This window comes from Microcaecilia unicolor, chromosome 1, assembly GCF_901765095.1.
Source record: "Microcaecilia unicolor chromosome 1, aMicUni1.1, whole genome shotgun sequence".
Classification (NCBI taxonomy): Eukaryota; Metazoa; Chordata; class Amphibia; order Gymnophiona; family Siphonopidae; genus Microcaecilia; species Microcaecilia unicolor.
The window spans coordinates 174796634-174823902 of NC_044031.1; the positions used below are offsets into that span (position 1 = coordinate 174796634).

A 27269-nucleotide genomic window follows, 5' to 3' on the forward strand; every position below is an offset into this window, starting at 1 on the left:
GTATCTAGATTTTCAGAAAGCTAAAACAGAGGGTAGGGTTAAATGGTCATTTCTCTCAATGCAGGAGGGTGGAGTGTTGCAGGGATCAGTACTGGGACCAGTGCTACTTAACATATTTATGAATGATATGGAAACCGGAATGACAAGTGGAGTGATTAAATTTGCAGATGATACAAAAATATTCAAGGTTGTTAAAACACGTGCGGACTATGAAATATTGCAGGAAGACCTTAGGAAATTGGAAGACTGGGCATCCAAATGGCAGATGAATTTTAATGCGGACAAATGCAAGGTGATGCACATTGGAAAGAATAATCTGAATCATAGTTACCTGATGCTAGGGTCCACCTTGGGGGTTAGCACTCAAGAAAAAGATCTAGGTGTGGTTGTAGATAATACAGCTAATTCTTCTGCTCAGTGTGCAACGGTGGCCAAAAAAGCAAACAAGATGCTAGGAATTATTAGGAAAGGGATCGTTAATAAGACGGACAATACTATGATGCCTCTGTATCGCTCCACAGTGTGGCCTCACCTTAAGTATTGTGTTCAGTTCTGGTTGCCATATCTCAAAAAAGATACAGCGGAATTAGAAAAGGTTCAAAGAAGAGCGGCCAAAATGATAGAGGGGATGGAAGTCCTCTCATATGAGGAAAGGCTAAAGAGGTTAGGGCTCTTCAGCTTGGAAAAGAGACAGATGAGGGGAGATATAATTGAGGTCTACAAAATCCTGAGTGGTGTAGAATGAGAAGTAAATTGATTTTTTACTCGTTCCAAACGTACAAAGACTAGGGGACACAAGGAAGTTACATGAAAATATTTTTAGAACAAATAGGAGGAAATATTTTTTCACTCAACAAATAGTTAAGCTCTGGAACTCTTTGCCGGAGGATGTGGTAACAGCAGTTAGCATATCTGGGTTAAAAAAGGTTTGGACAAATTCCTGGAGGAAAAGTACATAGTCTGTTATTGAGACAGACATGGTGAAACCCAAATCGTGGCAGTAGAGAATCCACAAACGTGGAGAACTCAACGAAGTCCCACGGATAGTCACAATACAACAAAGCAGTGGGTAAAAAACCAGGAGTTCCAGAGTAAAGATGAACCAAACTTTATTAATCAGTATATTGACTCGACACAACGTTGTGTTTCGGCCAAAGGGCCTACATCAGGAGTCTACAAATAAAAACAATATATAAACAAAATATAAAAGAATATAACACTAAAAACAAATGATAATACATATATAATCTGAAAACTGTGCAAATATCAAATGAGAAAATAAAAAAAATAAAAAAACAGAACAGCTAGAGCATTCATATGTCATGAAACATGAACATCTTGAAAGTAAATAAAGCTTAAAATATATATAACAAATATAAAATTTAACATTTAAATGCTATGCAAATGTGATGTGATTTTAAAGTGAAAAGCTAATATAAAGAACAAAACAGCAAGATGTAGGCCCTTTGGCCGAAACACAATGTTGTGTCGAGTCAATATACTGATTAATAAAGTTTTGTTCATCTTCACTCTGGAACTCCTGGTTTTTCACCCAAATCGTGGCAACATTCTATGCTACATATCCCAGGGCAAGCAGTTGCTTCCCCGTGGCTTGAGCCTGTTCATCTTGACTAATCTGAGCCGGTACGCCGGCCGCAATTATTGCGACTTTCAGCAGTCCCCGGAAGCAGGTCTTTTGACCGAAACGCTGTTTCCACCAAGATATCAACGGCGGACAGTCATAACAGTTTTGATTCAGCGCTAAAGCTGCAGATGCAGGGATAAGTAGTCACTATTTTTTGTCTTTGATATTTTAAGGTCCTATGTACTAAATAAAACAAAAGAGAGAAAAAGAGGAAAAAAGAAACCGGAGGCATCGGAGGTAAATCAGTAAACAGGCTTTCAGGTCTCTTATAGCACTTAGCTATTTCAGATCCCTGAGCCTCCTGAATGTCATTAATCATTTGCCTCTCCGGAACCCAAACCTCTATATATGTTTAATAAAAATACTAACAAAGATTGTAAAACATATATAGAGGTGTGGGTTCCGGAGAGGCAAATGATTAATGACATTCAGGAGGCTCAGGGATCTGAAATAGCTAAGTGCTATAAGAGACCTGAAAGCTTGTTTACTGATTTACCTCCGATGCCGCCGGTTCCTTTTTTCCTCTTTTTCTCTCCACATCACTTTTTCTTTTGTTCCTATTTATAATATTGTATGATTGATTGAGGAACATTAGTTCTTGCACATTTGTATGTGTTCCTCTTTCTCTGATTGACGATTTGGGTTTCTGCCAGGTACTTGTGAACTGGCTTGGCCACTGTTGGAAACAGGACACTGGGCTAGATGGACCATTGGTCTGACCCGGTATGGCTACTCTTATGTTCGGTTTCGCAGGTCATATAATGTTATGAAAATGTTATTGCACTGTAGCAGTTTTTATGTGTCATCTATTTGAATTACTAATGTTTGACTTTTCTGCATACACTGCAATCAATAAAAATGATATATTAAAAAAAAATGAATGCTTATATATATACTCTGTAATTTTGTTCTTTATAAGAGCCTCTACCATTTTATCCAACACCAACTTCAGGCTCACTGGTCTATAATTTCTCAGCTCACCTCTGGAACCCTTTAAAAATTGGAGTTACATTGGCTACTCTCCAATTTTATGGTATAATGCTTGTTTTTAAAGATATATTACATATTACTAACAATAGCTCTGCAAGTTCATTTTTCAATTCTATCAGTACTCTGGGACATATACCATCTGGTCCGGGTAATTTACTACTCTTCAATTTGTTAAACTGTCCCATTACATCTTCCAAGTTTACAGAGATTTGTAAACCAGGTGGTTTTTTGCATCCGCAGGCTCCCTGCACCCTTTCCTTGCATCAGGCAGCTGAGCCTCCCTTCCTTTGGGTCATGCCAGCTACATCTCTCCTCCCCAGTGGTGTTCCTAGACTCGACGACACCCGGGGCGGCTCGCCGATGCACCCCCCCCCCCCGGGTGCAGCATGCCCCCCCCCCGGCGAAATGACACCCCCCCTGGTGCATGCCGCTGGGGGGGGGGTGCCGTGGCGCGCGCCTATCGGCTGCGAGTTCAAATCGTTACGCTAAATTCTCTCGTTCGCTGCAGCTCCCTCCCTCTGCCCCAGAACACGAAGTAACCTGTTCCGGAGCAGAGGGAGGGAGCTGCAGCGAACGAGAGAATTTAGCGTAGCGATTCAAACTTGCACCCAACAGGCGCACGCCGCGGCACCCCCCAGCAGCGTGCACCCGGGGCGGACCGCGCCCCACCGCCCCCCCCTTGGTACGCCACTGCTCCTCCCTGTTTCCAGCAGTGAGCCACAGCATGGGCAGTGCTGAAAGCAGCTGCTTACGGCCAGTTTGCTGCTTCATCCCGCCTTTTCAACTTCCTGTGAGAGGGACAAAGCAGCGAGACAAACCGGGGCAGCTGAAAGCAGTTGTCTTCAGCGCTGCCCACACAGCTCATTGCTCATGGAGGTTTGATTGAGAACAGGAGCAAGATGCCAAAAACGTGAAGCCATGGAGGTTAATCGCTTTTTCCGCTCCCCCACAAAGCCATCATATTGACTCCCCGTACCCTCAAAACAATACAAACAAACAAACCTATGAGCTGCTGTATCCACCTTCTCGTTCTTGTTGGTACCATTTATATTTTCAAAGATGCCGACTTGTGCAGCATATATGGATATACACAGAGGAAGTATAATAACAGAATAACTTTTCATAGGTAGAGTAGTACTTTGCTGTAAATTGTAATCAGTGTGTCATTTGGAGAGACTGGTTACAGGGACACTATAGCAAGTGTTGTATTCATGCAGAGATTTTTTTTCTCCTGATAAAGGGCTACTAAAACAGACATCATATTATAAGAATCAGGTGCTCAACATTTAGAGTTTCTATTTATGCATTTTATTTATTTATGACATGTATATCGCACATTAAACATGAATTGGGAGCATTCAAAATCTTTTTCTTTTCCTGTGCCTAGATCAAAATAAAGATGGTTTGTGGGAACTTGCTCCTTTTGTTTTGTGGAATGCAGTGGTATATTATAAAAATGCACTTAATATTGTTTATTAATATTTATAATAGAGAGATATTGAATAATGAGGGCAGAGCTACCTTCATGCAGAAGTCAAGAGTAGAGAATGACACAGGGACAATGTTTGTCCCCGTCCCTGCCCCATCCCCGCGAACTGTGTCCCCATCCCCGCGAACTCTGTCCCTATCCACAGAATCCTCGCTGTTTAACCACACTTAAGGTTTACCTTTGGGTTTAAAAAGCAAAATCATGTGCATGTAAGGGCTGCAAAAATGAATTAAAACAAATGCCCTTAAAATGTAATAATACTGGACTGGTCTGGCAAGCAATAATGAAACAGCAATGGAATATTCATTCACATAACAAGCAATAATGAGTACTAATTTTTCTAATCACTCTACAACTCCAAGCACATTTAATTCTTTTCTCACTATACAAAACAGGGAACCACAGAAAAACTGAAATAGAGATCTCCCTTAAGAAAGCCAGGTAAACACTGGTAAAAGAGAAACATAAATGTATTTTCTCCTGCACTCTGTGCGTCGGGAAGCCTTCTCTCTGCAGCAAGCAGAAACAGGAAGTTGCAATAGAGAGAAGGCTAACAGGCTGTGCGAAGGCAGCGTGCTTACATTGCTAACGCTGCTGGCTGCAGCTGGAGCACAATGGGGATGTGCGGGAATAACACCGGAGCTTGCAGGGGGGAAGGGAGAGTGTGATACAGGACCCGATGGCGGCGGTGGGGGGGCAGGGAGAGCAAGTGAACGACACCGATCTTGGAAGGAAGGGAGGGAGGACAAGAAAAAGGTAGGCGTCTGTTGTACCGCGGGTGCAGGGGTTATTACCGCTCCTGCGGGGCGGGGAAATAACCTCTTTTTGCACCTGCGGTAAAACTTTGAAAATTTTCCCCATTCCTGCGGTTTTACTGCGGATTACTGCAGTTTACTGTGATTACCCGCTCCCATGTCATTCTCTAGTCAAGAGTCAGTCTACATGTGCCAACATTCTTTTTTTATGGGGGGGGGGGGGGGTTAATTTTTGAATATAGATGAGTCCCTGGAATAATGATGGCTAAGGGAAAGCAGCAGTAGAACAGTTGGAGCTGAATGACATTTATGTTCGTACAAGGTTAATTATTTTCAGTGGAAATTAAATCTGTTGGCTGCCTGCTGTTTGAATATTCCATCACTGCTTTATTATTGCTACCAAGTATTACATATTTAGGACATATGCTTTCAACATAGATTAACATTTACCTAGACCTTACATGCAGATGGCATTACTTGTTAAACCCAAAGGCAAAACCTAAGGGTGGTTAGACAATTTGGTATAAACTGTGTTATTTATGACTTTACTCGTTTTGCACTGCTTTGGGTTCTACTAGCTGTTCAATGCCAGTCACTGGAAACAGCCTGGCATTAAATATCCAGGGTCAGCGCTGATCGCAGCAATTATGTGGGCTGCTTCCTGAGGTCTGAATATTGGGCCCACTCTGTTCCACAATTTTTTTTTTACATTTCGTGGGTATCTAGATAATTTATTTGTGGGTCTGGCCTCTCCTTGCCTCTGGGGTGGCTGGGTATGGACTCCATGTTGCTATAGGCACAGTTCTTACAAGCAGCTGGATTGTAGATTGGATTCTCTTTGTGCACAGGGAGAATTGCAATAAAGTAGATTTGCCTAAGAACTAGTGGTAAAGTTTTCTACTGGAGGAGGTTTAACTGACGGAGAGGTCATACTGGTCAGTAACACTGGACAGTAATACCTGTCGTTTGGCCTTCCTTCCTCCTTTTTAAATACATAGAATATATCTGATCTGGGTTTCCATCATGGCATTTTTGAATAGCATCCATGCCTGATGAAAATTTTTGACTTTCACAGCTGCTCTTTTAAGGTTTTTGTTTTTTTTAACCATTCTCCTCATTTTGTCATAGTCTCCTTTTTGAAAGTTAAATGCTAACATATTGGATTTTCTGTATACTTTCACAGCACATATATGTTTAGTCCACTTAAAAAGGCACTCTAGAATGACACAGATTTGCAGTTCCAAAATGTACACACTTATGTTATGTGGGCCACTTATGCACATACATAACACCTTCATTTAAAACATGTTTATCCACATAATCAGTATTCAAGAACAAAAAAGACAAGTTTCACTATCAGATTTAGTTTGTGTGAGCTACAAATTATGCACACAACATTTAAGTTAGGTATCAATGTACTGTTCACTATAGGGTCTGTAATGTATATTTGGGCCAACAGCCTATATAAAGTGTAAAAATGTTTTATCATGAAACAATAAAATGTGCAAGAAATATGTCTTGGGTTTTTTTTAGTTCAATGGTGTTTATAATTTTGAATGCATAAAGAAAAGAAAATACGATTTTTGTTTAATGACCTTTTACTGGGTAGAACTGAAAGCACCTTCTTATAGTTTCTGTGACAAGCTCAGTTCATGCCTAGGAAAGGATTATAAACCACACATTTGTGTTACAGCTTGCAGATTAATAGCAATCCCAAGTGCCTGTGCACACCATGGAAGCATGTCTCTTTAAAGCAAATATTTTTCCAGCTGAACGTAGTCCAATATATAACAAGGGACTCAAATGATCCATCTACTGAACTAGCAGACATGGCATTTATTTTTTTTTTCATTGCGAGACATTCCAAAACAAGAAGCATATTTAATTTTGTACTGCTGCCAAATTTCACATAGTTTGTAAACACAAAGGACAAAAAAAAAAACCCTTCCCAGCCAGTATCATCAGTAAGATATTTACTGACTGTAGACTGCAAACATTGACAGCATTAGTTACAATGCTATGATTTCCCAGCCCAATTCGAAATTCAGCAACAAAACTCCTCAGTTATGTCTATGTTACGTCCCCAGGTGAGTTTTACCATACCTTTCTGTTTTTTTCATCAGCACAGCTCTGAAGATTTGCTCCTGGGGAATCCTTTCTTTCCCATTGCAGGGCTGGACCAATGGGTGGACGGCAGCCAAGATAAAGCCCTGCTGGTAGAGTTCCTGCAGCTGAACTGGAAGATCCTGCACTGATGAGAGCCTGATTGCAGGTGAACAGGGTACATCAGCTAGAAACAACAACAACAAAAAAATTAGTTAAAGCTATATTGAAAACGACTGCAGTACTAGCACTGGCATAAGACTCTGGATACTATGTAGTTTCTGTTATGACCCTGGAGTATCTTGGTCGTTTCTTGCTAGTGAAATATTATTTTACTGTTGATTATAGCTCTGTGTATTTCTGACTGTGATCAACAAGGTGAAGGATGATGATGATGGCACGACAGAATTGTGCATAAAAGTTTACTGATCAAACACATATTCATTTCTGACTGGTCATCATGACAATCAGCTGTGTACATTTATCTATTTATTTTCATGACATGGTGGCCTGTAATTTATTTATTTAGATTTTGCTCACAATGTTTTCAGTAGTAGCTAAAGGTGAGTTACATTCAGGTACACTGGGTATCCCCCCTATCCCTGGAGGGCTCACAATCGAGCTTGTACCTGAGGCAATGGAGGGTTAAGTGACTTGCCCAGGATCATAAGGAGCAGCAGTGGGATTTGAACCAGCCACCTCTGGATGTCAAGACTGGTACTCTAACCAATAGGTTATTCCTCCACTATAATGCATCGCCACATAAAAGTTAAATTAAAAAGTAAGAAAAAGTGTGGAGCAAAAGAAGCTTTCTGATTGTCTGAGCACTCTTCCTCAGCATGCACACAAGAATTTCTAACTGCATACTTTTGAACATAAATTGAAATCATCTCATCACATACATATAATCAAGAAACTAAAATTAGAAACACAGAAACATAGAATCATGACGCATGACGGCAGATAAGGGCCAAATGGCCCATCCAGACTGCCCTTCCTCAGTAACCACTAGCTCCTCCTTTTCCTAAGGGATCCCACATGCTTGTCCCATGCTTTCTTAAATTCTGACACAGTCCTCGTCTCCACGCATCCACCACCCTTTTCATGAAATAGTATTTTCTTAGATTCTTTCTAAGCCTATTTCCTCTTAACTTCATCCTATGCCATCTCATTCCAGAGTTCTCCTTCATTTGGAAAAGGCTCACCTCCTGTGCATTGACGTCACTGAGGTATTTAAATGTCTCTATCATATCCCCTCTCTCCCACCTCTCTTCCAGCGTATATATATTGAGGTCCATGAGCCTTTCCAGTGGCATTCCTAGGGGGGGGCGGTGGGTACGGTCCGCCCCGGGTGCACGCCGCTGGGGGGGGGGTGCCGCGCGCACCTGTCCATCATTCGTTCCATGCTCCCTCTGCCCCGGAACAGGTTACTTCCTGTTCCAGGGCAGAGCGGGAGCATGGAACGAACGAAGGACAGGCGCACGCAGCACCCCCCCCAGCGGCGTGCACCCGGGGGGGGGGGGTTCTTTTGCCGGGGGGGGGGGGGTCATGCTGCATCCGGGGCGGGGTGCATCGGCGATCCGCCCCGGGTGTCAGCCCCCCTAGGAACACCACTGAGCCTTTCCCCTTATGTTTTATGAAAAGACCAGAGACCATTTACCAGTTTGGTAGCTGCCCTATGGACCGACTCTATCCTGTTTATATCCTTCAGTAGGTGCAGTCTCCAGAATTGCACACAATACTCCAAATGGGGCCTTACCAGAGACTTATACTAGGGAAAAGGAAAGGGGAAAGGGAAATGGGACTTGATATACTGCCTTTCTGAGGTTTTTGCAACTACATTCAAAGCAGTTTACATATATTCAGGTACTTATTTTTGTACCAGGGGCAATGGAGGGTTAAGTGACTTGCCCAGAGTCACAAGGAGCTGCAGTGGGAATCAAACTCAGTTCCCCAGGATCAAAGTCCGCTGCACTAACCACTAGGCTACTCCTACAAGGGCACTATCACCTCTTTTTTTTTTTCCTGCTGGTTATCCCTCTCTTTATGCATTCAAGCATCCTTCTGGCTTTGACCGTTGCCTTTTCTAACTGCTTGACCACCTTCAGTTCTTCGGACACAACTACCCCCAAGTCCTGCTCTTCTTCCATACATAGAAGCACTTCACCCACTATACTGTACCATTGGATTATTGTAACCCAAGTGCATGACCCTACATTTCTTAGCATAAATCTTAGTTGCCAATATTCAGACCAGTCTTCAAGCTTCGCTAGATCCTTCCTCATGCCATCCACTCCCTCTGGGGTGTCCACCCTATTCCAGAGTTTGGTATCATCCACAAAGAGACAAACCTTACCAGACAGCCCTTCCGCAATGTCACTCACAAAAATGTTAAAAAGGGCTGGCACAAGGACCGATCCCTGCAGCACACCACTGATAACATCCTTTTCCTCAGAGCAAGCTCCATTTACCATTACCCTCTATCTCCTCCCATTTAACCAGTTTTTAACCCAGTCAGTCACTTTAGGTCCCATAACAAGGGCACTCAATTTATTTATCAGTCACCTGTGCAGAATCATGTCAAATGCTTTGCTAAAATCCAAGTACACCAAATCTAGTGCCCCTCCCGCATCCAACTGTTTGGTCACCCAGTCAAAGAAATCAATCAGATTCATCTGACATGACCTGCCTCTAGTGAAGCCATGCTGCCTCGGGTCCTGTAGTCCATTTGATTTGAGAAACCTCATGATCCTTCACTTTAGAAGTGTTTCCATTAGTTTACTCACCATCAAGGTCAGACTGACAGGTCTGCAATTCCCAACCTCCTCCTTACTTCCGCTCTTGTGCAAAGGGACCCCATCTGCCCTTCTTCAGTCCTCCAGGACCACTCCAGACTCTAAGGAGGTATTGAAGAGGTCAGACAGTGGAGCTGCCAGAACATCTCCAAGTTCCCTGAGCACCCTTGGCTGTATTCCATCAGGCCCCATCGCTTTGTCTACTTTTAGTTTAGCTAACTCCTCACAAACACAGTCGTCTGAGAATCGGTCCTTGTCTACCACACATCCACCCCCCTTAGCATTTGTCTTCTGTGGTCCTAGCCCCGGCCTTTCATCCGTGAACACAGAACAGAAATAATTATTAAGCAGATCAGCTTTATCCTTATCAGCTTCTACATATTTCTCCCCCTCAGCTTTGAACTTCCAATGCTATTTTGGCACTTCCTCCTGTCACTTAAATATCTGAAAAACGTCTTGTCCCCAAATTTTACCATATCGGCTACTTTTCTTCCATTTGTCTCTTTGCTTTCCTGACAGCTTTTCTAGCTTCTCTTAGCTTTTCAGGTATTTTTGCCTGTCTTCCTCGTTCTGAGTCCTCTTGAAACTTGCGAAGGCTAATCTTCTTTCCCTTACCTTTTCAGCTATCGTGTTCGAGAGCTAGCACGGCCTTCTTTCCTCTTACTGTTATAGCACCATCCAGTTGCATGCAGCAGCCACTATGAAAAGTCAACTCCTTGCAGAAAATGTAAAAACAAATACTGCTCCTTTTTTCATTTTTTAAAATATTCTTTTAATGTTTTCAATGGGGATTTATTTTATTTCTGTTCAAATTTGGGACATATAAAGACTGGAACAACCCCCTTCCTCACCCTCCAAAAAACACTGACCTACTCATTTGAATAGTCTTTTGGGAGTATTTCCTTACTGCATTGAACTGAAATTTTACTAGGGTCATTTCTCTCATAAAATCTTGACAATGAAATCAAAGTATAGGGGCCAACTAGGGATGGGCTGAAATGAATATCGTTTGCTGATAAAAGTTTGCACTATTTGCATATAGTACTCACTTTTCTTAAGGAGTGCACACCATATGAACACAGGGAGCAATTCTATAAAGTGGTGTCTAGAGGTAGGTGCTTGTGATACTGTGAGTGAGGTGGGTGCAGGGCCTGGATAAAATGACACCACGCAGCAGATTAGAGTGATCAAAATTAAAATGGTGTTGGGAATGGGGGTCCTGTTGAGTTCACAGGGAAAGGAGAAATCCAATGCAAAACTAGTCTTTCAATAGAAGAATTCCTCCATGGCCTGCTCCTACCTGGCCTACCTGGTTCCACTTCACAAGTATGTGGTGAAGGTATATGCAGTAGGCCTTTGCTTCTTTCCTCTGAGCCTCCTTAACCCCACTCTGGTCCTGTCTTTTATAGTTCCTGGTTTTGGCTCCACTCCTCCCACTGGAGTATAACTTAAGGGTAAGGGGCAGTGTTCTGTAACCAGGTATAAACCCACCTAACGTCTAGGCCTTTACACTTACACTATCCATACAGCTGGTGTTATTAAGAACATCTGAGTGCGCAGGCACCCATGTAATTTTCAGTATTCTGTAAACTGCATAAGTGGGAGCCCTCTCTATGTCCCAACCATGCTCCACCCCAATGTACGACCCCGACTCCGATACCAGTTTCAAAATAAAAACTTACATTATAATATACGGTAAATTTATCATTTTACAGGTATATTGTTTTTGTTCAAGTTCTTTGTTCAAACTTCAAATAAATATATTTTGTGTAATATTAGTCCTAATTTTATACATTAAGAAATATCCTATGTTTGTATAATTAATCAAATTTCTCTTATATTTACTATATATAGTAGGAGTCGGAGTCAGAGTAGGTCTGGTGTACTGACTCCAAAGACCTGCTTCACAGTTCGAGCTGAGACTTTTTTATACTGCAAAGATTAGTATGAACAGGCACCCTGTTGTGTGTTATTTCTTACATACAAAAAAAGGAGCTAAAAAAAAAAAAGCTTTTGTGAATTCTGTGAGAACATTGTTCTTGTTTATATATATTTAGGAAAAGAGAGAATGGAACTGAAATGAGGAGGGAAGGAGAGGTGGTGAGTACTGTAGGACATTTTTACAGAGATTCCTAACAGACCCTCGCCATTGTCTGAAATAACACTTGAGGTAATTATACATTGCAGTCACACATAGTAGAAGAAAAGGACTAGAACAAGACCAAAATACAGACAGATATGGGGGAATAAAAGAAAAATAAGAAATAGCTAAAAGTAAAAAATAAAGATTGCGTATCAAGACGACAAAGGCATGAGAAGGGATTGACAGATAATGCCTCCAGCAATTATGGCTGAACAGATATGTTGCCAGAAGCTGCAATGGATACCAAAGCGAGAAGCCAGCCTCCAGAGACAAAAACTGTTTTACAAGTTCCTTCTGAAAAGGGGAATCACTATATCATTATTTGAAGTTCAACCAGCTTGTGTAGAAGTGATATACAGTGGGGGAAATAAGTATTTGATCCCTTGCTGATTTTGTAAGTTTGCCCACTGACAAAGACATGAGCAGCCCATAATTGAAGGGTAGGTTATTGGTAACAGTGAGAGATAGCACATCACAAATTAAATCCGGAAAATCACATTGTGGAAAGTATATGAATTTATTTGCATTCTGCAGAGGGAAATAAGTATTTAATCCCTCTGGCAAACAAGACCTAATACTTGGTGGCAAAACCCTTGTTGGCAAGCACAGCGGTCAGACGTCTTCTGTAGTTGATGATGAGGTTTGCACACATGTCAGGAGGAATTTTGGTCCACTCCTCTTTGCAGATCATCTCTAAATCATTAAGAGTTCTGGGCTGTCGCTTGGCAACTCGCAGCTTCAGCTCCTTCCATAAGTTTTCAATGGGATTAAGGTCTGGTGACTGGCTAGGCCACTCCATGACCCTAATGTGCTTCTTCCTGAGCCACTCCTTTGTTGCCTTGGCTGTATGTTTTGGGTCATTGTCGTGCTGGAAGACCCAGCCACGACCCATTTTTAAGGCCCTGGCGGAGGGAAGGAGGTTGTCACTCAGAATTGTACGGTACATGGCCCCATCCATTCTCCCATTGATGCGGTGAAGTAGTCCTGTGCCCTTAGCAGAGAAACACCCCCAAAACATAACATTTCCACCTCCATGCTTGACAGTGGGGACGGTGTTCTTTGGGTCATAGGCAGCATTTCTCTTCCTCCAAACACGGCGAGTTGAGTTCATGCCAAAGAGCTCAATTTTTGTCTCATCTGACCACAGCACCTTCTCCCAATCACTCTCGGCATCATCCAGGTGTTCACTGGCAAACTTCAGACGGGCCGTCACATGTGCCTTCCGGAGCAGGGGGACCTTGCGGGCACTGCAGGATTGCAATCCGTTATGTCGTAATGTGTTACCAATGGTTTTCGTGGTGACAGTGGTCCCAGCTGCCTTGAGATCATTGACAAGTTCCCCCCTTGTAGTTGTAGGCTGATTTCTAACCTTCCTCATGATCAAGGATACCCCACGAGGTGAGATTTTGCGTGGAGCCCCAGATCTTTGTCGATTGACAGTCATTTTGTACTTCTTCCATTTTCTTACTATGGCACCAACAGTTGTCTCCTTCTCGCCCAGCGTCTTACTGATGGTTTTGTAGCCCATTCCAGCCTTGTGCAGGTGTATGATCTTGTCCCTGACATCCTTAGACAGCTCCTTGCTCTTGGCCATTTTGTAGAGGTTAGAGTCTGACTGATTCACTGAGTCTGTGGACAGGTGTCTTTCATACAGGTGACCATTGCCGACAGCTGTCTGTCATGCAGGTAACGAGTTGATTTGGAGCATCTACCTGGTCTGTAGGGGCCAGATCTCTTACTGGTTGGTGGGGGATCAAATACTTATTTCCCTCTGCAGAATGCAAATAAATTCATATACTTTCCACAATGTGATTTTCCGGATTTAATTTGTGATGTGCTATCTCTCACTGTTACCAATAACCTACCCTTCAATTATGGGCTGCTCATGTCTTTGTCAGTGGGCAAACTTACAAAATCAGCAAGGGATCAAATACTTATTTCCCCCACTGTATGTAATTTTAAAATGCAAATATTTTTAAAAGGACAATGCTACTATTAAATATAAATAGTTTGGGGGATGTTTACAAAAGTGCGTTATGGTTTTGCATTAAGTATCAAAATCAACACATAGTAAGTGCAAAGCCTATGGACTAATGGTTGGGGTGTGGTCAGCAAATGCTCTGCAGTTAGTATACAGGGCACTCATTTATTGCATGGGTTTATATGAAATACATCAGCAGACAACACAAATGGACCAGTGCTATCTGCTGATGTATTTAACGTGGATCAAGATGCAGTAAAAAGGGCCCTGCGCTAGTGGAGGGGGCTGTTTTTGACATGCGCCGAGATCCAAGATCCTTTTTACCGCAGCTTGATAAAAGGACACCATAATGAGCCCTGCAGCTTCCCAACAACACCTCCCTGCCTACCACAGAGGAGACTATTTTTTTTTAATTATCCTGTGAAGAAATCACCTTAGGTGTAACCTACTACACCATCTGTTTGATCTAAGAAAAGACAGTAACCAAAGATGGGATCTGTACCCCACAACCAGCAACCATTTATAACAGGACTAGCTGTTAAGCCCGTTAAAACAGGCGAGTTTTTTGTTTTCCTATGGCCTCCCCCCCGTCCAGCAACCCTGCTCTCTCCCCTGCCCTCCCCCCATGTCCAGCAACCCTGCTCTCTCCCCTGCCCTCCCCCCATGCCCAGCAGCCCTCCTCTCTCCCCTGGCCTCTCCCCCCCGTCCACCAACCCTCCTCTCTCCCCTGCCTTCCCCCCATATTCAGCAAACCTCCTCTCTCCCCTGCCCTCCCCCCATGTTCAGCAACCCTCCTCTGTCCCCTGCCCTCCCCCCATGTCCAGCAACCCTCCTCTTTCCTATGGCCTCCCCTGTCCGCAAACCCTGCCCTCCCCCCCCATGTCCAGCAACCCTCCTCTTTCCCTTGTCCTCCCTCCCCCCATCCACCAACCCTGCTCTCTCCCCTGCCCTCCCCCCATGTCCAGCAACCCTGCTCTCTTCCCTGCCTGCAGCGCTTTCACACAGAGGTGAGAGGCGCTTTCATATCACTGCAGGAGGCCCGGCACGGAGGGGGGCGGGAGCGGCAGCGGCGGCAACGTCGGGGAGTGGGGCCTTCATTTGTTGCTCCTTCCCCTTCTGATTTTGACGCCCCTCCGATTCCCACGCCCCGTCCTTCTCTCCACTTGCATTCGGGCTATTTGTGTACTCTCCGCCCCTCGCCCGCCTCTGATGCCTCCTCCTTTCTGATTCTGGAGCTGGTGGAGGCGGGGCTAGGACTTTTCCTGTGTCAACGTTCGGGCTCTACTGTGCATTTGCGGGTGAGTAGGTGACTTGTCATTTATATGTTTGTTGAAGCAGTAACCTCATGTCAGAGAACACTCTTCTGAGGTTGGAAGATTCTACACTACACCTGATAGGTATTTTTACTGACAGTTTCTAACTATAGATCAACAATGATATGTTTCACGCCTAAGCGACTGGCAAAACCATTTTATATGGTTCATAAACAATTACTATGTAGCATGTGAGCACTGCTTACTTTGCCCTCTGCCTATGTTTGTATACACTTAGGGCTTCTTTTACACAGCTGCGCTAGTGATTCCTAGGCGGCAAATGAGAGGAAGGCCCATAGGAAATTGAATGGGCTTCCTCTCACTTGCCATACCGAGAATCAGCAGCGCAGCTTTGTAAAAGAGGACCTTACAGAGAAACAGCACCTCTATTTCTTATTCTACAGGAAGCTTGCTTCTCTCCAAAGAGAAATCAGGCACATTGCCAGACTCCTGAAAATAAGGTTTCCAGAATATGACAGAAATATCTGTGCTGTAACCTATGCAGCTTTGATTAACTAACACTGGATGTTAACTACAAATGTGAATCTAATGAGGCACATGATTGAAAATGTCAATTGCTTTTATTCAAGAACGTTTTTATGACAATTTCATGTGATGAATGCAGTACGCCATAAGAAATAAGATTAACAGGACCATGAAGAATGGAACAGACAATCTGAACTTCAGTTATGAGATTATTTTTGTTAAACAGCTTCATCTGCCATTTGAATCCCTTTATACTAAGTTCCTGGAGAAATTCTACAGGGATGCTATCTTTGCCAGCTGCCTTCATTTTCTTTATTTCAGCTTTGTCCTTAATAGCAGCTACTTCTTTAACAGAGATTGATGTTATTATTTCATGTAATTCCTGATGGGTCTCTCAATATATGTTTATTTAATGGACATTTGGAGAAGGGCATAGCTACTATTGAGCGAGCCCAGCTAAAATCCTTGGGCTGTCCACTGCTAGGGGCCACCTGCTATTGGACTTCTCTTTGGATTGGCTCCCTGCTCTCTGACTTCATAGTTTAGCATCTCTCTCTCTCTCTCTCTCTCTCTCTCTCTCTCTCTCTCTCTCTCTGTCCTCCCCCCATTGGTCCAGCAACTCTCCCCCTACCTTTCCTCCTCCCCTCCCCCATGGGTCTGTCATATCCCTGCCCCTGCAGTCCTCTCAACTTGTGGCAAGTCCTCAGCAGCAGCAGCAGTGATGAAGACATGTTGCTTCCAGCTGGCCTCAGGTCCTTCCTTCTACTGCATCCCACCTACTCTGATGCAATTCCTGTGGATGGGATGTGACAAAGGGAAGAAGCTATATGTGATATGGGGTGAGAGGCTGATATGCACAGATAGGAAGATTATTATTTGAATGTTCTACTGTGCTGTTTTAATGTGTACAATATTATTATTATTACTCATTTAATTTGGCTATTTCCAAGTTTATTTCACTGTTCTAATTGTGTAACATACTGACATTTTTGGTCATTTTATTATAGTTATATTGTTACTAATGTAAATTGCTCATGTCCAGCTATACCTGCTGTATAATGCCTTGGGTGAACCTTTTCATAAAGGCAGTGAATAAATCTTAATCAATAAACAGAAATTCTTCCTCCAATAAATGAGACGTTGAAGTGCCCACAAGGATAATCTCTATATATATATTGTATGCCTATGTTTCAGTGATTGTGGCTATAAGATTATATCCACGAATATGGCACTGGCTGGCTTCCATGTTACTGGATACTTGTTTCTTGGATTGGACTGAAGAACAGTAATGGGCTTTGGGCTGAGTGTTCATTTTCCTTGGAGTCTGCATCCCCTTTCTTGACTTAAACATGGCAAGCTGAGATATGGATAGCAAGCAATGTTCCTCCTAACCTGTGTGGAGGACCACTAACACCTTTCCCCTTCTCTGACACCACTTCAGCTGTTTGTTTGCTTTTGAATTGCGTGTGACTGACAGATCTCACATACTTAAAAATAAAGGTGTCAATCATGACCATATTGGGTTTTTAATTTTATGTATTTTATTGTAATTGTTAAGTACAGAAGTACATAAGTAATGCCACACTGGGAAAAGACCAAGGGTCCATCGAGCCCAGCATCCTGTCCACGACAGCGGCCAATCCAGGCCAAGGGCACCTGGCGAGCTTCCCAAACGTACAAACATTCTATACATGTTATTCCTGGAATTGTGGATTTTTCCCAAGTCCATTCAGTAGTGGTTTATGGACTTGTCCTTTAGAAAACCGTCTAACCCCTCTTTAAACTCTGCTAAGCTAACCGCCTTCACCACGTTCTCCGGCAACGAATTCCAGAGTTTAATTATGCGTTGGGTGAAGAAAATGTTTCTCAGATTTGTTTTAAATTTACTACACTGTAGTTTCATCGCATGCCCCCTAGTCCTAGTATTTTTGGAAAGCGTGAACAGACGCTTCACATCCACCTGTTCCACTCCACTCATTATTTTATATACCTCTATCATGTCTCCCCTCAGCCGTCTCTTCTCCAAGCTTCTATTTTATTTTTGGTTTTCTCTTCTTTGGTTTTTTTTTTACTCTTTTTACTTTATTATATTTGTGTTTGTGTTTCCACTTTCCAGCCTTGTGTAATATTTTGCTGGATCATAACCTCTTTTTGTGTTTTTCTTTCCCCCACTAGGAATGTGCATAAAAAAGATTTGTATACCTTTGAGGCAGTGTAAATACAAATTTATTTCATGCATATTCATTCAGAATATCCTGAAAACCTGGATGGTGTTCTTCAAGTACTGGAGTTGTCCACCCCTGCTTAAGAGCATTATCAGCTAAATTAAAAAAAAACAATTATTAAACCCAAATCTTCAACAACAATATTAAGAGGCACATTGTTTAACACAGAAGCCTTGTCAAACATCCAAAAGATAAGACAGATTTTCATTTCCGAACTGTCTAAACAAATGATTACAATTTCAAAAAAAACCCACCTGATGAGCACATTAACAAGCAATTTCAGGATGTCAACAGTAACCCAAATATCATATTTAAGTGATTACGTAGAGGCTTTGTGATATAATTAATGGAAACTTTTGAACAACAATTTGAGTAGCTTAGTGGTTAGAGTACCAGGAAGTTAACAAGCAAAGGCAGGTTCAAATCCTGCTGCTGCTCCTTGTGATCTTGGGTGATCCTTTTACTAAGGTGCGCTAACAGATTTAGTGCACACTAAATGCAAAGCAGTCCATTGTATACCTATGGGCTGCCTGGAACTTAACGCACACTGATTCATTAGTGTGCGCTAAATCTGTTAGCATACCTTAGTAAAAGGACCCCTTAGAGGTCCTTTTAGAAAGCTGTGGTAAAAATTGGCCTTAGCGTGCCCTTATGCGGGTCTTTCTGTGCACTAAGGCCATTTTAACCATGGCCATTAAAAACTCCAATTTTTCATTAATGGCCATGTGCTAATGATAAATCAAAAGACAGGGTGAGAACCCCAATAATCAACTACATATATATAAACAATGGTGGGAGTTCGTCAGTTGTCTGACATCCAAAAAATGCTGTTTGAACAGGAGGAAAAAGCCTCAAGAAGCTCACACGTGTGAGCCTTTGGCTGAAATCCCATGCCCATGCTGACTTCATACATTTCAAATTCTTGCTGACCTCATTCCAGTCTGCTCTTTTACTTGCCAAACAGGACTATTACATCCAGTTGACAAATTCTCTTGGCTCAAACCCTCAACGTCTCTTTGCCACACTGAACTCTCTCCTCAAAGTGCCTTCACCTCCAACCCCACCTTCATTTTCCCCCCAGACTCTGGCTGAGTACTTTCATTAAAAAGGTTCACAAGATTAAACTTGAATTCTAAACCAAGTCACCTCCACCTCTCCGTCCATTCTCTCAACCCTCCAACCTCTGCCTCCTTTTCTGAAATCACTGAAGAGGAAACTACACCTTATTTCCTCCTCGAAACTTACTACCTGTTCCTCTGATCCTATTCCCACCCATCTACTTAACACTATCGCTCCTACTGTCATCCCTTTTATCTGTCATATCCTCAATCTTTCACTGTCCACTGCGACTGTTCCTGATGCCTTCAAACATGCCGTAGTCACACCACTCCTGAAAAAACCTTCATTGGACCCTACCTGTCCTTCCAACTATCGCCCCATCTCCCTCCTCCCTTTCCTATCCAAGATACTCGAATGTGCTGTTCACCACCGTTGCCTTGACTTTCTTTCATCTCAAGCTATTCTTGATCCACTTCAATATGGCTTTCGCCACCTTCATTCAACTGAAACAACGCTTGCTAAAGTCTCCAATGATCTGTTCCTGGCCAGATCCAAAGGTCTCTATTCTATCCTCATCCTTCTCGATCTATCTGCTGCTTTTGACACTGTTGATCACAGCCTACTCCTTGATAAGCTGTCCTCACTTGGATTTCAGGGCTCTGTTCTTTCCTGGTTTTCTTCTTATCTCTCCCAGCGTACTTTTAGTGTATACTCTAGTGGATCCTCCTCTACTTCTATCCCACTGTCAGTTGGAGTACCTCAGGGATCTGTCCTGGGACCTCTTCTTTTCTCCATCTATACTTCTTCCCTTGGTACACTGATCTCATCCCATGGTTTTCAGTATCATCTTTATGCTGATGACTCCCAGATCTACCCCTCCACACCAGAAATCTCAGCCGAAATCCAGGCCAAAGTATCTACCTGCCTGCCTGTCTGTCATTGCTGCCTGGATGTCTCAGTGCCATCTGAAACTAAACATGACCAAGACTGAGCTTCCTATCTTTCCCCCTAAACCAACCTCTCCTCCTCCCCCATTCTCTATTTCTGTGGATAACACTCTCATCTTTTCTGTCTCATCAGCTCGTAACCTTGGGGTCATCTTCGACTCCTCCCTCTCCTTCTATGCACATATTCAGCAGACTGCTAAAACCTGTCATTTCTTTCTCTATAATATCACCAAAATTCGCCCTTTCCTTTCTGAGCACACTACCAGAACCCTCATCCACACTCTTATCACCTCTCGCTTAGACTATTGCAACTTGCTTCTCACAGATCTCCCACTTAGCCATCTCTCTCCTCTTCAATCTGTTCAAAATTCTACTGCAAGACTAATATTCCGCCAGTGTCGTTATGCTCATATTAGCCCTCTCCTCAAGTCACTTCACTGGCTTCCTATCCGTTTCCGCATACAGTTCAAACTCCTCTTATTGACCTATAAGTGCATTCACTCTGCAGCTCCTCAGTACCTCTCCACTCTCATCTCTCCCTACATTCCTCCCCGGGAACTCCGTTCACTGGGTAAATCTCTCTTACCGTATATGCACCCTTCTCCTCCACTGCTAACTCCAGACTCCGTTCCTTTTATCTTGCTGCACCATATGCCTGGAATAGACATCAAGCTCCATCTCTGGCAGTCTTCAAATCTAAGCTAAAAGCCCACCCTTGGATGCTGCTTTTAACTCCTAACCCTTATTCACTTGTTCAGAACCCTTATTTTATCATCCTTGCTTTAATATTCCCTTATCTCTTGTTTGTCTTGTTTGTCTGTCCTAATTAGATTGTAAGCTCTGTTGAGCAGGGACTGTCTCTTTATGTTCAAGTGTACAGCCCTGCGTACGTCTAGTAGCGCTTTAGAAATGATAAGTAGTAGTAGTAATACACAAAGAGCAGGACTGCTTCATCATCATCAGCATAAAAAAACCTCCTATAATATGTTCAGCAGCATCCAGAATAACATTGCAAGTGGCAACCTATGTTATTCTGGATGCTGCTGAACGTATTTTAGGAGGGTTTTTTTATGCCGATGATGAAGCAGGCCTGCTCTTTGTGTTTTAAACATGTGTGAGCTTCTTGAGGCTTTTTCCTCCTATTGAAACAGCATTTTTTGGATGTCAGACAACTGACGAACTCCCACCATTGTTTGTATACATGTGCTAATGCTGCCATTAGCGTGCGGCCATTTAAAAAAAATTACCAGGGGAGCACTTACTGACATCTATTTTGTCTCCACCAGGAGGGCCTTCCAGGCATCCACCAACCTCTCTGTGAAAAAGTATTTCCTGATATTACTCCTACGTCTACCACCTTGTAACCTCAGTTTATGTCCTCTAGTTTTACCACTTCTCCGTCTCTAGAAAAGATTTGTTTGTAGAGTAATACCATTCAAGTATTTAAACATCTGCATCATATCTCCTCTATCCGTTCTTTCCTCTAGGGTAAACATATTCAGATCTTCAAGTCTCTTCTCAGACATCTCTTGGTGCAATCCTGATATCATTTTCATTGCCTTCCTCTGGACCACTTCAAGTCTTCTTATGCCCTTAGCAGGATCCAGCCTCCAGAACTGAATACAATATTCCAAGTGGGGCCTCAAAAATGACTTGTACAAGGGCATTAACACTGTCCTTTTCCTGCTGGTGATTCCTCTCTGTGCATCCCAGCATCCTTTTGGCTATAGCAACCACCTTGTCACAAAGTGTCTGAGGATCTCAAGGTTGTAAAACAATCACCTCAAAGTCCCTCTCCTGGTTCATGCATATCAGCTTCTTGCCTCCTAGCACATACAATAAATTTGGATTTTTACTTCCCAAGTACATCACTGCACTTCTTTGCATTAAATTTTAACTGCCAATCATTAGATTGTTCTTCTAATAGTCTTTTTCAAAGACTTTGTAAGCCATAAAACTAGAGGACATGAAATGAAGCTGCAAGGAGGTAAGCTTAAAAGCATCATCCAACAAGAAATACTTTTATTATTGTTAGATTATTTTATATACCACCTTTCTGTGGTACAATCAAAGTAGTTAACATATTGCATTCAGGTACTTTCTCTGTCCCTAGTGGGCTCACAAGGTATGGGGCCCTTTTACCAAGCAATGCAAGAAAGTGGCCTGTGGTAGCCCTAATGTGGGTCCTTCCTGAGCAGAGGCCACTTTTAGCACTGCTGGTAAAAGGTAGCTCTTTCAATTTTTTTGATAATGGCCACACACTAATTTCTTCATTAGTGCATGGCCATTAGCGTGTGAGCCCTTTCTGCCACCTATTTTGTAGGCAGCAAGGGCTCAGGTGCTAATCCTACGCTAATCAGAGTGCGGCAATGCCCATGCACTAACTGATTAGCACAGTTGCACCCACTCTCTACCCCAAACATACCCCCAGCACTACAAAATTAATTTTTCTTTAGAGTGGGTAGCACACGCCAGTTCCCAAATTACCATTGAATGCCTGAGTATTTCCCATAGCAGTGCACGCATTAGTGCTTACTGCAGGTTAGTAAAAGGGTCCCTTTGTTTTGTACCTATGGCAATGGAGGGTTAAGTGACTTACTCAGGGTCACAATGAGCTCTAGTGGGAATCAAACCCCTTCCCTGGGTTTTCAGTCCACTGCACTATCCATTAGCCTGCTTTTCCACTCCTTCATGGAAAGGGTGGTGGATACCTGGAACACCATCCTGATGGAGGTGGTGGGGACACGAACAGTGACAATTCAAATAGGTATGGGATAAACACAGAGGATCCCTATCGAGCAAGAGGAATGGTTGTCCTCATTTTGACAATTGTAATAGTCTGTTAATGGATGTTCCGAAACAAGTTTTGAAATCTCTACTAATTGAACAGAATGCAACTGTGAGGTTGATCACAGGGTATTCTAGACGAGAACATATTACACCTGTTCTGATGGCATTACATTGGTTGCAAATTGAATTTCAGATATGTTACAAGATACTGTTGTGGGTGTTCAAGGTTTTGATTAATAAGATCTCTCCAGTTGTATCATCCACTTTACATTTGCATCAACCTTCACGTACTTTGCGGTCTGCAGCTGCCCATTTATTTATTTATTGCATTTGTATCCCACATTTTCCCACCTCTTTGCAGGCTCAATGTGGCTTACAATACATCATGAATAGTGGAATAGATTAGAAAATAGTCATTTAGTGTTACAGAAGGATCTTGGTAGCATTATAGTGATAAAACATGATAGTTATATAACAAGCAGATATTATAGGACAATTCTGAATGATGTGCCTTCTTTTCGCATGATATATCTTGAAGAGAATCGATTATCTATATTCTATGTGGTGGGTCCTGAATTGTGGAATGATTTACCATTGAATATCCGCTCTATGAGGGACATGAAAGATTTTAAAGTTTCTCTAAAGACTTATTTAGCCAGGGTTTCAGACTGCATACTTGACTTTCATGATCTGATTTTATGAATTTTAAATTACGAACCAGTTGGTTATTGCATTGTGTAATTTGTTTTATACTTTATGTACTAGATTGTGAATGTTGCGTTGTAATCTGCCTAGAATCCCACAGATAGTGCGGAATAGGAATTTTGAAAATAAATAAATAAAAGCAAAGCAAAACAAAAAGACATATAAATGTGTAATCTGTCCAGAGTGGCAGACACAATCCTAAACAAAGGCAGAGAGGAGGAATCCTGCATGTTCTGCACAGAGTGGTACATATGACTCCAGCCACCTAGCTGGGCAGACTGGATGGACCATGCTAGACTTTATCTGCCCTCTGTTACTCTGTAAATGGATTAGCACTGCTCAATATACTATGCATTCGGCATTTCTACCTGGAGACAGTGATGCTGAGTATATGCATTAAGCTAAGCATCAAGGCTGGCACTTAACTTTAGGGGGTCTTTTACTAAAGCTTAGCTCGAGTTATCTGCAGCAGGGCCCATTTTATTCCTATGGGACCTGCTACAGATAACTCGAGCTAAGCTTTAGTAAAAGATCCCCTTAATGTGGTGACTGCACTGGCTGAATATCAACCTGAAAAGATTTTAAGCTCTTCTGGTTTTCAGGCTAACAAGTTATTTGATAACTTGTTTAATACCAAAATTTTTAAAGCAGTATTTTTAAAATTGAAAAGTTAACTGAAAACTGTACACCAGGCAAGAGCACATAATGGTAAGTCCTTGATGTTGTAAAAAAAAAAAATGTTGAAGACCTAAAAAGAGTTATACACAGAAGTCAGTGCCCCACAGTAGTGAAGTGAATATCCTCTGAGCCAGCTGAAATATCTCCTTTTTATCATAGAAACATGTAGGCAGATAAAGACCATATGGCCTATCTAGTCTGTTTTTTAAACAGATGGATTAAAAATGCCACAGTCTAAATAGCTCCAGAGAATGGTCCATTTACCCTAGTTTGCAGAACAGAAGCTTAAATGCACAGGAAAAGAAGAATGACAGCAATCCCGATTCCTGCAGAATATTCCAATTTGTATAAAACCCATTATGCTGTTTGAAAAGCATCAATAAGGCAGGGGCACCCAGCTGCAGAACGCCTCAAGGAGGGGGGAAGCAAAGCCTTATTGAAAAACAGATGCAGCATCTGAGTTACGCTTTTTGGTTAAATTATTAAAAAAAACTGACACAATTCCAAACTTCACACAATAGCAGTTTAACAAGGCTACCATTTACTGTATTTCCTTTGATTTTTCAGAAAGACAACTGCACACTAATTTCATAGCTGTTAATAAATACCATTGTCAATTGAGTGTGGATACAAAGCCTCAAAATATATAACATTTGCTTCCAGTGGCAGTTACTGCATCAGAAAATGTAGGAGGCAATTGCTTAAGGAAAATACTTCTGATAAAAAGTTTAAAAATTGCATCCTAATTAACTGAGCTTTTACTTATCTTAAGTCACATTTAATCCCGTCTTGACTCATCTCTGTATTTCTGGGAAACCCTCCTAATTAATTTGTAACCTCATTTCCTTTCATATCAGACACGTGTTTTCAGAGAACATGTTTTAGGGAATTTCCTTATTTGTGAAGCATTTACTATTCATGTGCAAGACATAAAGCTCTGATTTTTTTTTTAGAACTTATGTTAGTTGCTCTACAGAGTAGATATAAATGAGAATTATGTTGGATTTGCAAGGGTTAACCATCTTACCCACTTTGGGCTCCTTTTACAAAGCTGCGCTACCAATTAGCAGCATGCTAAATGCCAAGAAGCCCATTGTATTCCCATGGGCTTCTTCATATTCAGCAAGCCGCTACTGGTAGCACAGCTTTGTAAAAGACTCCTTAATGGGATTTATTATGAGAACAGCTAAAATGGGCAAGTTGTTAATTATTGGATTGGTTAAATATAACATGGAGGGACATAATCGAACAGCGCCAGCCAAACAGATGGCCGGCCATCTATTTTGGCGGCGCCGCAAAGAGCTGTCTGGAACCGTATTATTGAAAAAGATGGCCAGCCATCTTTTGTTTCGATAATACGGTTGGGGCAGGCCAAATGCCATAGATCGCCGGGTTTGAGATGGCCGACTTTGTTTTTCAGCGATAATGGAAACTGGAACCGGCCATCTCAAACCCAGCCAAATCCAAGGCATTTGGCTGTGGGAGGGGCCAGCATTCGTAGTGCACTGGTGCTTCTGGATATTTAGATCTTGCTGATCAGTTATGTTATGACTTACTTGTTCTGGAGTGCTGTATTTTGTGATATTGTTTTGAGAAATGTTCAATAAAGACCATACAAATTTTTAAAAAGTCCCTGCCGTGCATTTTCCCTTGATGGCCGTCCCTGACATGCACTTCTCTTAATGGCCGTCGTTCTCTTGATGGCCATCTTTCTCCCCGAACGGGAAAATCAAAACTGTTTTTGCTCACAGCTTTTTTAGTAGTAAGAGTGGGATTTGAACCGGCCACCTCTACATTACAAGACCAGTGCCACTTACTTGGATGTCCCTCCCTTTTGATTATGCCCCTCCAGGTCTCTCTCAGCCACTCACAGACAGCTAAATGCACTGTGATTGGCTGAGCGAGACCTGAAGGGGTATAATCAAAAGGAAGGGACATCTAACTAAGTGGAGCTGTGGCCAAGTGGTTACATCACTGGCCTTGTAATGCAGAGGTGGCCAGTTCAAATCCCACTGTTACTACTGAAAAAAGCTATGAGCAAAAACAGTTTTGATTTCCCCCGTTCGACAGAAGAAGAAGGCGGGGCAGTGAGCAGCGAACAAGGGAAGGCTAGAGACGTCGGGACTGGGAGCGCCGCCTCCTTCACTGACGCTGCGCTGCCGGAGGAAGGTAAATTTAAAAGAAAAAAAAAGGAACGGGATCTTGGGGGGGAGAAGAGGGCGGGCAGTTCCTACATGGGAGCGGGAGGGCAGGGTAAGCACGCAGCGGCGGCGCCCCCCTGCGGCGCTTACCCCGCTTACCGCATCGGCACGGCCCTGTCCCAAGGTAGACTACAACAACAGTTAAGATGAACCCATCAGGATACAGGCTATCCTCACTGAAATTTGGCCATCTGTATTGTATATAGACAGTGTATTTATTATTTTTTTTTTCATGTAGAAAAATGAGCACAAAATACAAAGTTTAAGATTGCTATTTCTACCAGCTATAATAATTTTTAAAGATGTTTTAGTGATATTCAATTGTTATTTCATGATATTTATATTATATGGGAAGCTTTCAAATAAATAAAATCTGTCCAATAAGTAAAAAAAAAAAAACCGAAACAAAAACTTTTGTCCTCCACCTTTTAAGGCACTGCCTATCCAATTGAAACAGCTTTAGACTTGTAACAAATGGACCAAGAATAAAAAAAAAACGAGAATGTGGATGCAGCAGTTGTAGGTTTGATTGCTTTGTTTGGTTTGAGAGTTCACTAGAGGACAGCTGGGGGGGGGGGGGGGGGGGAGTGAAAACAAAGATTAAACAAATTGGTTTCCTTTCTTACCGTGGAGTAGATCGGCTGCCTCCTTGGTCCCAACAGTGGGCTAGATGCATCAACCAAACTAAAAAATCTAAATCGTAAAAGTGCTTAACGAATTTGAAACAACGAAGAATGCACAAAAAAAACAGCTCAGAAATGTTCAGTGCGGTATTGAAAAGTACAATGTATCAAGCGTACGTTATCCCCGTCCTTAATTTGCTCCTTAAGTATGCGCAGAGCAGCCACAAACGTATTAAACCTACTGTGAGAAGGGAGAGGCTGTCCTACCCTGGTTAGGCCCCTAGAGGGCGCTGTTCCCCTAAAATGTCCAGGGAGAAGGGCTGGGTGAGTCGCTGAAGGGA

At 42.4% G+C, this 27269-nt stretch overlaps 1 protein-coding gene across 1 annotated transcript in view; it reads right to left on the minus strand.

Moving 5' to 3' along the window:
* Window positions 1-27269, minus strand: part of RFTN1 (raftlin, lipid raft linker 1) — a 319836-nt gene that overhangs the window by 228694 nt on the left and 63873 nt on the right. Inside the window, 1 exon segment of the mRNA XM_030202597.1 lies at window positions 6983-7169. Within this exon segment, the coding sequence (XP_030058457.1) occupies window positions 6983-7169 (187 nt within the window).